We start from the raw sequence: 11,446 nt of genomic DNA, 5'->3' as shown, positions 1-11,446 counted from the left end.
AGGCTTGTTGGCTCGCTAAGAAGTCTAGATCTGTCGGCTTGGAGAGGAATTTTGGAGCATCAGTCAAGATTTTGAGGTGGAGGATTATCATTGCCTACCTCACCTGCATTTCATTAGACGATGCCTCTCACTCGCTAATTTTGAACTCTTTCAAGCCTCTTGGTTTACTAATTTTGTTTTGCTTAAATGCATGGCTTGTGTGATGGATTTGTATCCTTAGTGATGCTAGCATCAGTTGGCTCATAGCTTGGATCTTCAGTATGTATTGTGGTATCCGTGGTTTTTTAGTGTCGTTGCCATGGCTTTGGGGAGGGTCTTTGCCTATTGAACTTGGTCTCAAGGTGTACTTTTGTTTAATTGTTGTGGGCTCTAGTTTTATTTGTGGTCTTGTTGTGGGCTTTAGTTTTATTTATGGTTTGGGCTGTGAAATTGCACTCACGACTCCAGTGAGGAAATTTTGACTGTGGTCATCCTTCTACACCCTGGTATTATTTGGTTATTAAAAGTTTTCAGGTCTAATTGTTGTGATTTTCAGTTTTATTTGCAGATTTTGTTGGTAGACCTTACTCACCACTTCAGTATTGAGAGATTTGTTGTGGTTGTGGGTTTGGTGCTTTGTCACCGGTATATTTTGCGCAGCTATTGTTTGGTTACAACCTCGATAGCTTGCCACCATGTAGAGGAAAGGCATGAGAAATTGTAGAGGGAGGGAGGGGGGTGGTCAAAGCCGATAGCGCTAAAATTGTGATAACTAGCAAGCATAGGAGGTTTTTGAAGCTTTCAACTTGGCCATCTCTGATGACATTCCAAATGAATTGCATAATCTTGAAAACTTGGCTATTAAATATCAGCACGCTATGTCTGATTTAGAGTAGTTAGAGGAGATTAGACAACTAATTTTAGACCCTTACCACACTAGGGGCCGCAAGAAGCAGTACCTCCATGCCTTATTTCTTTACTGAAAAATGAAAACTTTAATGGGCATAATCTTAATGGAAAGTTGTAAGTGGATCAATATAGTGTCTTTGCTCACCTCATGGACGTGAAAAGAGAGCAACATAATATGATATTTCATATGGAAAAGATGGACACTTGCATGACTTAGATCGAACGCCAAATCCCTTGCATTACTACCTCATTAGTCACTCCATGCTCCAATGCATAAGATCTGACACTAATAGATTTCTTTGATTCCTAGCTGTTAGATTTTTTTTATTAGTTTTTATGGCATGATGCTCTGATAGACTCTCTAGTGACGTTGCAATTGTTGTACTTTTGCAATTTTGGTCTTGCTACTATATCAACAAATGGTCAAAAATACTTAATTTCTCACGAAACAAATTGAAACCATTTATCATAAAATCTGACAAAAATGAACAACTAAATTATATAATAATTTTTTTTATTAATACAAAATAAGAAAATTTAACTTAAAAATTTAAAAAAAAAAAAAAAAAAAAAAAAAATTGATATCACATAATCACACTATACCTTTATTATTATTTATAATTATTGACCTTATTATTATTAATGGTAAAAATAATAATTCAACTTTATTTTTTTATTTTCAGAATTTAGAATTCTGTGATCCATATTAATCTTAAAAAAATTTCTTTCGAAAACAACCACATAGACGCAATTTTGTCGACGCGTTTCAAACCAACCAGTGTGGTTCATCTTCAGGACTAGATGATGAATCAAATCCAGGATTTGAAATAAATAGAGAAAGAGAGCAACTAACTAACCGTTAGAAAAAACAACTAGTTTGACTGAAATTATTTATTTATTTATTTATTTATTTTAATTATTATTTATTAACTATTAATAAAAATAATTTTAATTTTTATTAAAATTATTATTTATTAATTATTATTAATATTTATTCAATAAATAAATAAATATAATATAAATAAATAAATAAGTATATGATGATGATGATGATGGTTAACGTCCGTTGAGACCAAACATTGGTCTATTGGACCTAAAGAAACAAATTATTTATTTTGATTTAAGATTTTATTCCTATGCTCAAAAAGCTTGGAGAGAAGCCTCCCGAGCTCACTATAATTTTGACATTGTAAAAGGCTAGGAAGGTCAGTATTGTAACAAAGATTGTGAAACTAAGATCTAATGTGGTTGTAAGCGGGGCACTCTAAGAGGAAGTGGTTTTCATCCTCGATGTTCCTATTCTCACATATATGGCAGATCATTTCCATGCATGGCATTTTAGGAACTACCCAACACCCTGTTTCACTATGGAGCTCATGAGAATTCGTTCTAATCATTGCTGTCTATATATATATATATATATAATTAATTTATTATTGATATTAATTCCTATTATAATATAGATGATATTTATTTTAATTAATAAAATCGTAATATAATTATTATTATTTTTTATTATTAATATTATTATTATATAAATTTATCACACCAAAAACTATATTATCGTATTCTAATCCTAAATTATTATTTATCATTATTTACTTTATTATTTTTAATAGTCAAAATAATAATTCAACTTTATTTTTTTATTATTAATATTATTATTATATAAATTTATCACACCAAAAATTATATTATCATATTTTAATCCCAAAAACCAAAATATCCCATAATTAAACTACATCTTTAGTACTAATAATTATTGTTATATAAATTTATATTATTGACCTCACTTCCTTTTTTTAATATTATTTGTATTTTTTTCCTTTTTAATATATTTATTTTACTTTTCATTCAATGTTATTTAGTTTTTTAATATATTTATTTTACTTTTTATTCCATCTTTATTTAGTTGTGTATTTGTATTTGCAGTAGTCTTTAACGCGACTTTTTGAAAGCCTTTCCGGCTGTTTTTTCCGGTGAAAATCCGGCAGTAATTTATTGGAATCCAAGTTTGATAGCTAGTTTCTGCACAATGAAAGTGTCCCAGGGGTTTTTCAGGGTGCTGAATCCGAATATGCAGTTAAAAAACCATTTTAACTGCAACAAAACATGATTTCATATCAATTTCTTCCGCCGGATTCCGTCACCGGAATCTCAAAAAGTCGCATTATAGACAACTCCCTTGTATTTATTTTACCCATTACTTATTCTTGTAAGTAGTATTGATATTTATGCTTATTTTATTAGCAATAAATTTAACTCACTTCCTTTAAATTGAATATTACCCATTATATTTTTTGTAATTACTTTATCGCACTTATATCTATTTTACTTTGTTTAAGAGTAGTATTAATATTTACGTTTATTTGATTTTTCTATTTATTAATAAAAATGTTTATTTTACTTTGCCCTTAATGTTACTTATTACACTCTCTTCTTCTTTGTGTTTAGTATTATTTTTTATACTTACACTTTTCTTCCTTGTGTTCATATTATTTATTATGCTTACTCTCTTTGTGCTTACTTTGTCCTTTATGTTACATTTTGTGCTTAATGTTGTTAGTGCGTGCCTAATATTTTGATAGGTTTATTTTAGGCTTATTATTGATAATTGCTGCTATATATAGATTTGTCTAGCTTACTTGCTTATTATTAATATTTAATAGTACAATATTATTCATCTTATGTATAGGTTTGTATGGCATGCTAAATGACTTTATGTTTAATATTAAGCATATAGATCTTAAGTTAGAATGACTTTATGCTTAATATAAATGATTCTTAATATTTTTGTATTTGTATTAATATTTAATGTGATTTAAGTGGATATTGGTGGTCACCCGCCTATTCCACCTAGTCTCTTTAGTTAGTTTTATATGTTTTTTTAATTGTAGCATAGTTTATTATTTTTGGCAGTTTTTCAGGTCTTGAACTTCCGGAGCCGTTTTGAGGTCCTAAACGACGTTTTTTGGTAAAATTCCTCTGGCAATAGCTATGGTAATCATGTCAGCAACGATAGTCCTTGGAGAAATCTTTGCAATAAGGTATCATACATGTCAAACAGAGATAATATGACCAATTGTTGAATTGAGGCTTCTGTGATCCATATTAAGTTTAAGAGAAATTCTTCGGCGTAAATCACAAGATAAATCATTTGTCGACGCGTTTCGAACCAACTAGTGTGGTTCATCGTCAGGACAAGTTGAAGAAACAGATCCAGCTTAGCATGTTAAATAGTCTGAGCAGAGCCTCCAACGGCTATCTTGACTAACGGCTAATTTTGACTTTAGGACCAGAGTCATAAAATTATTATAATTTAATGGAACTAAGTTATAATAGGTGACCAATAAAATAATTTAAAAGGTGTTAAAGGTTAGTTAAAAAGGTATTTAAAAATTATAAGCTATTTAGTATTTAAATGGGAATTAGTGAAATAGAGGACCTTTTATTATAATATATGTATAAATTATATGTATATATATATAAATAAAATAATATACATAAAAGTTAGTTTGAATTAATAAAAATATTGGAACGAGAGATAAATAAATAAATAAATAAAAATTCAAAATTCAAAATTCAAAAAATTAAAAAATAAATAAATAAATAAAAATAATATATATGGTTTAATTAAGAAAGTTATAAAAAGTACTAATATTGGAAAAAAATAAATAAAGTAAAGTAAAATAAAATTTAATTTAATTAATTAAAATGAATAAATAAATATTAATAATAATAATATATATAAAAGTAGAATTTTTTTTTTTCGGTGCTCCTCTGCTGCGCGCGCGAGCCCCCTGCTGCACCCTGCGTTCACTGCGCCTGCCTGGGCGCAGGCCACCGGCCATGGCCCCCTCGGATCCGCCTCTGGAGGGGGTCGACTCTCAGAAAGCTTTTTCCGAACTGGTGAAATCCCTGCCCCCTCAGCGCCCCAGGCCCGCCTTAACAAGATTTGTCAAGAAGCTAGATGTGCTTCAGGAAGTTCAGCTGCCTCCGGTCTTGCCACGCATGGCGGCCTTGTCTCTCGCTGAAAAAGGACTCATAGGACAATTCACAGGCCTCTGGCCTTCTCCAAGAACTGTACAAAGATGGGTCGAAAGAAACTGGGCCGATAAGATCCAAGGGAAAATCTCCATCAGGTTCTGTGGGAAAGGGTACTTCACTTTCCACTTTGAATCCAAAGAGGATAAGGACTTAATATTTAGAAATGGAACCTATTTTATGGACTCCAGGGGCCTCTACCTCAACAAATGGACTCCAGACTTTGATCCTGAACTGGACGTTCCCAGCGCTGTCCCGGTTTGGGTCTGTCTCCCTCATCTCCCCCTCCATTGCTGGGGAGATGAGTCTGTCCGTGCCATCGGGAATGCTGTGGGCAAATACATCGATCGCAGTGAGCCAAAAGATAACATGCAGGCCTGCGCAAGGATCTGTGTCGAAGTGGATCTTGGCAAAGGTCTACCAAAAGCAATAAAACTGAAAGTGGACGAATGGAGCCATATCCAGCAGCTGGATTATGAGCAGATACCTTTTAAATGCAAGGTATGCCACGAATATGGACACTTCGCCAATAGATGCCCTAAACTCGTTGATGCAGAAAGTGGTGACCAAGAGGGCCAATGGGAATCGGTCAAAAAGAAGAAGTCTGCCCCTCCTCCGAAACCCTCCCAGGAATCTGTTCCTCCAGCTCCCTCTACCTCTCGGCCATCTTCATCCTCCCCTCCTTCATCTGTCCACCCCTCTCCTGATCCTCCGATCCCCTCTTCCTCTAACCCCTTCCTTGTCTTATCCTCCCTTGATCCATCCTCTATAGATCCTCCTCAGCCCCCCCTGAACCTTTCTGAGTCCTCTGATCCCCCTCCCTTTCTGATCACCTCTTCGCAAGCTTCTCTTGAACCCTCCTTTCCTAGACATACCAGAAGCAGCACTAAAGAACATGGAACTGCCAGCGACACCCATAAGAAACCTGGACCAGGCAGAAAATCAGCAAAGAAACATAGGGACGAGAACGCTCAGAAAGATATAGCCATGGGAACTCAAACCGCAATAGAGTCTTTCATTCAGGGACATCAAGAAAAGGAAATAAACCACAAAGAGCAAGAGAGGCGAGCACCTATCCACACGCCAAGTATCCAATGATGAAAATATTGTCTTGGAACAGTAGGGGGTTAGGGCACCCCTCCAAAATCTCCGCCCTCAGAGATTTAATCCACAGTGAAAAGCCAGAAATCTTACTGATTCAGGAAACAAAACAGGATCAGCAAGCAATGAGAAGCATTATAGACCAGCAGAATCAATACAAAGGGTGCGTAAGCGATGCAAGAGGAGCTTCAGGAGGCATAGCCACCCTCTGGGATCACAACAAGTGGAACTGCGTCTCAGTAAATCTACAGCAGCATTGGATCATAACAGCGTTCGATAGCAGAACGAATAACCAAACAGTAATCATCTACAATGTGTATGCGCCCAATCATTACAGAGAAAAGGAAACATGCTGGGGCGATCTTCAGGCTAGTATCGATGGTGAGCTAAACTCAAATATCATAGTGGCAGGTGATTTCAATCTCATACTGCATGCTAATGAAAAAAGGGGCGACACCTTTTCTCCAGATCCCTTCAGAGGCTGGCTGGAGGCTATCATTCAAGACCACGATCTAATGGACGTGGCCCCAAAGAATCGTAGGTACACTTGGAGCAACCGCAGACTTGGCTCGGGCAACATTATGGAACGACTGGACAGGTTTCTCATCAACATCTCTTTCCTTTCCTCTTTCTACGTGGGATATGCCACCGTTCTCTCCTCATCTACCTCTGATCATTATCCCATTACCCTCACGCTGGAATCTCATTGCCCCCTTGGGCCCATTCCATTTAAATATAGCCCTCTGTGGAATGAGATTCCTATTGTTAGAGAAATAGTCCAGAGAACGTGGAATCAGCATGTAGAAGGGTCGCCAGGTTTCATTTGGGAGACCAAGCAAAGAAAAGTCAAGCAGGCTGTCAAAGAATGGGCAAGAGTTAACTATAAGGAACCTGAGGAGACCAAAAAGAAAGTTAAGGGTGAGCTAGAGAAAATCCAGAGAATGATAGAAGAACAAGGACTCTCCCAACAGAGTATGGAACAAGAAAGGAACCTCTACTCTCAACTGAGTCATATAAGCAGGGAAGAAGAATCCAAATGCCGGCTAAAATCTAGGCAACTCTGGCTCTAAGGAGGAGATAAAAATAATGCATTTTTTCATAAGCAGGCCACAGCTCGAAAACTCAGGAACAATGTTTGTTCAATCTTGGATAAGGAGGGCAATCAGCAAAACACTCAAGAGGCCATTAGAAACGTTGCCACAGAATTCTATAGAGATCTGCTCACTGAAACCAAAGGAGAAGAGGATTATGATGATCTTCTTCAACACCTCCCTAAAGGTCTCACCAAGGACATGAATGATAGCCTGAATAAAGAAATCGAAGAGGAGGAAATAAGAAGTGTGATTTGGACTCTGAATCCTGATAAGGCACCCGGGCCTGACGGATTCCCCATATGTTTCTACAGGGCATTCTGGGGTTTAATAAAAAAGGATCTAATCAAGATGATCAGGTGGATTCAGCGGAAGGGCAAGATAGGTGGTTATACTAATGCAACATTCCTTGCCCTCATCCCTAAAGAAAATCGACCTTCTTCCTTCTCTCGGTTTAGACCCATATCCCTCTGCAATTCTTCTTATAAAATCTTGTCCAAAATCCTGGCATCTCAACTCAAACCTCTCCTCCCCTCTTTGATTTCTGAAAATCAAGGAGGGTTCTTGCCCAACAGACAAATTACTGACTCTATTCTGCTTGTGCAGGAAGCCATTCACTCGAGTCTATCCAGGAAGGAGAAAGGATTCATCCTCAAACTTGACCTGGCCAACGCATTTGATAGAGTTAGACACTCCTTCCTCTTTGTTGTTTTAAGAAAGATGGGGTTTGAGTCGCCCTTCCTCAGTCTTATTTCTGCTTGCATCTCTGGACCTTGGATTTCCCCTCTCGTCAATGGAAGGTCGGGTGATGCCTTTCAATCTTCTAGGGGTCTCAGACAGGGCTGCCCCCTCTCCCCTTATCTCTTCATTCTCATGGCAGAATCCTTCAGCCAAGCTCTGAACCACAACAGAAGAGTGGGTCTCATTTCAGGCATAAAATTTGGAAATGGAGCTAAGAATATCAACCACTCACAGTTCGCGGACGACACCTTGCTCATTGGAGGAGCCTCCACCACCATAGCACGAAGGTTCAAGTCTCTTCTTGACAGATTTATGGAGTACTCTGGAGGCCTGATCAACCAGCAAAAAAGTTGTATCTATGGATGGAACGCTTCTAATCAGGTCATTCACAACATTGCAAATATTTTTGGAGTCTCTTGCAATCTAGACTGGACTCATTTCTCTTACCTGGGCATGCCAGTGAGCCTAGGACCTTTGAAAGCAAGAACCTGGGACAGCATCATTGACAAGATGAAGAGGAAATTTCAGCAATGGGGTTCAATGTGGCTCAACCCAGCAGGCTGGCTCACCCTTCTGAAATTAGGTATTTCCTCTCTACCCCTCTATCGCTTTTCTCTCTTCCAAGCCCCTGCCTCTTTCCTTCACAAAATGGATGTTGTCCTATGACATTTTCTCTGGCAAGGGGGGAAAAATGACAAGAAGAAATTCAACCTTGTCAATTGGAAACAAGTCATTCAAGCTCAAGACAGAGGGGGTCTCGGTGTTAGGTCACCCACTTTCACTAATCTTGCCTTCGGAGGGAAGATAGTTTGGAGGCTCATCACTGGTCCTCCGACATGGTGGAAAAAGGCCCTGGAAAGCAAATATCTAAACTTCCCCAGGCAGCAGCTCCTAGACTCTGATATCCCCAATAAGGACTCCTCAAAAATTTGGCGACTGTGCAAAAAAACCATTCCTATGATGACTCAGAATATTTCCAAAGTCCCTAGGGGAGGATCTAGCATAAACATTGGGGCTGATAAAATCTTGGGACAACAACCAATAAATAGGCATAATGAAGCTATTCCTATTTTGACTTTCCTCAACAACAGAGGGATTTTTTATCTTGATCAAATTTCTAGATGGTACCCTTTGTCTCACATTTGGCTTAGATGGACGTTTCCTGCTATCCCTAGTGATATTAATTACATCTTATCTGCTCTTTTGTCTCTACTCCATGGTAAAGCACCTATCAAAAAAATGAGAAGGACGGCTTCCAATGGGACCCCTCAGGATCGGATTACTCTATTCAAGCAGGACATCAGCATATCAGCTACAACACCTTCCACATGACATTATGGAATCAATGGAGAATCGTTTGGAAATTTGAGGCGCTGCCTAAAAACAAATTCTTTACATGGACCCTTCTTAAAGGGAAAATCTTAACAGCAGAGAACCTGCAGAAGAGGGGTATTAATGGACCATCTCGTTGTCCCAACTGCTGTGGCGCTGAAGAAACCATGCATCATCTTTTTGTCGACTGTACCTATGCTATGGACTGTTGGAAAAACTTAGACCTCGTTGATAAGTTACCATGGACTTCCCAGCAATCAATAGGGGAAGTGATCCTTGCCTGGAAAAAGAGCTGTCCCTGGGGAAATAAGGGAAGCAACCTAGTGAAGAGAGTATGGAATACCCTCCCCTACACCATGCTGTGGAGTATCTGGCTAGCAAGAAACCGGAGAATTTTTAAGGATAAAAATACGGCATCAAGAATTGTCAGCAACAAGGCAAAGAATCTTGCTCTCGAAACCATTTCAGTCAAAACACATAGCAACATCGATGTAACAAAGTACAACGTTGAGGAAAGAAGCTTCATCAGTTACATCCTGGATAAAAACAACAACATTCAGAAAGGTAAGACAGAGAAAGTCCAGCGCAATCAGGAAATCCATCCATGGAAAATCAGGCTAAAAGAGGAGGAGTTTGCCAACTGGTTACAGAACTGCAACAGCTACTACCTGTTCTTTGACGGAGCATCTAAGTCAAACCCAGGAATAGCTGGAGCAGGAGGCCTGATCCTTAATGCTAATGGGGAATGCGTTCTCTATTACGAATGGGGTCTTGGGAACTTATCCAACAATCGGGCAGAAGCGTTGGCTCTTTATCAGGGATTAACGCAGCTCATCAGGCTTGGAATAAGAACAACAAAGATTTTTGGAGACTCCTCGGTGGTCATAAGCCTTATGATCCATCAAAAAAAGTCTCCCAACATCCTCCTTCAGCAGGTCATCCAGAGATGCCAGCTCTTGAATCAAACATTGGGCAACCTGCAGTACCATCACATTCTCTTTAAACTCAATAAGAATGCTGATTGGCATGCAAATAAGGCCTGCGAAAGTATTATGGCAGCTTATGTTGCAATGCTGTGGTGAGTCATCAACCTCTGCCATGAACCGATTCTTTTTAACTTGCATCAATCCATTCTGTCCTAAAACTAAGAAGTGGTCTCAACTTTTCTAGACATCGATCAATTACCTTAAATGCAACAGGAATTGGTGCAGACCCGATTTTCCCAAAGCTCTGTTCCTATTTCGTTCTATCTCCACCTTCTTTCGTCATACCTTTGCCTATACGAATTTTATGAAAAGTCTTCATGTCATCTTTTGCCCCTATCCGGATCCCCTCTCTTCCCCCAAGGTCGACTTTCGACCATCCTGCCCTTCTCATCGTTACCACTCAGCGCCCTATTCAGTTCTATTAAACCATTTGATTGCTATTTCGCTGAATTCTGGTGGCCGAGAGGTTTTATTTGTATCCTTGTTTGTTAACACTCATAGGCAGTCAACCAATGCCTTCTATCTTATCCAGCACGGGATCCTTCCCCTCCCTCATCAGCTCGATCATCGGTCCATAAGAGGCAGCCAGGCTAAAGAGCTCAAAGCGACCCTGAAATTTATGAAGAATATCTCCAACAGCGAAATCTCAAATCCCTCAAGCGCCAGTCATAAGGAATGTGAAGAAAAGCTGGAGGAATATACAGCACATCATCACAACCACATTAGCATAGATCAGAAATGATTTGTCAATGTCAATTTATGTTGTTCCAATTTGTAAGAATTTACTCCTATCGAGAATTTCTTAAAACAAGAGCAAGCAGGATTAAGGAGAACTTTCTGCTATGTAACTCCTCAGATCCTGAATTTCTTCTGCATCTATTGTATTTCAGGAGTCCTGACTCCCTCTTTTTTTTTTTTTTTCAGAGATTAATATAGCAACCGAATGTTAAATAAATATATATATATATATATAATAATTAACTAACGAGGAGAAAAAAAATAATAAATAAATAATAATAATAATAATAGAAAAAAAATAAAATAAAAAATAAAAAATAAAAATAAAATAAAATAAAATAAATAAATAAATCGAGCGGCACAATCTAAAAAGAAGAAGGATAAGAACAGGATCAAAGGAAACTCTAGAGTCAAAAGGAGAAACCCTAGGAGGAAGGACAAGACAAGTCTCCAACGAAAAAAATCCGCCAAACTTAGGGAAACAACGAAAGCAAGAAAAAACAAGACTAAGAAGAAAGGGTTGGG

At 37.9% G+C, this 11,446-nt stretch overlaps 1 protein-coding gene across 1 annotated transcript; it reads left to right on the top strand.

The window, feature by feature from the left end:
* Positions 1–6,158: 6,158 nt before the first annotated feature.
* LOC149244622 (uncharacterized) lies at positions 6,159–7,103 on the top strand. Its single transcript, XM_089371609.1, has one exon. It carries the CDS (start codon positions 6,159–6,161, stop codon positions 7,101–7,103), a length of 945 nt encoding a protein of 314 aa, XP_089227735.1.
* The last annotated feature ends 4,343 nt before the right edge of the window (positions 7,104–11,446 follow it).

The sequence above is a fragment of the Pinus tabuliformis genome, chromosome 8 (assembly GCF_031772625.1).
Source record: "Pinus tabuliformis cultivar Carrire ecotype Pingquan chromosome 8, CPIR1, whole genome shotgun sequence".
Classification (NCBI taxonomy): domain Eukaryota; kingdom Viridiplantae; phylum Streptophyta; class Pinopsida; order Pinales; family Pinaceae; genus Pinus; species Pinus tabuliformis.
Note: the sequence above shows the minus strand (reverse complement) of the source record. Positions and strands in the feature narration are given on the sequence as shown.

What these genes read in the sequence shown, in the direction of transcription:
- LOC149244622 (XM_089371609.1), top strand. Translation starts at nt 6,159, where the DNA reads ATGAGAAGCATTATAGACCAGCAGAATCAATACAAAGGGTGCGTAAGC.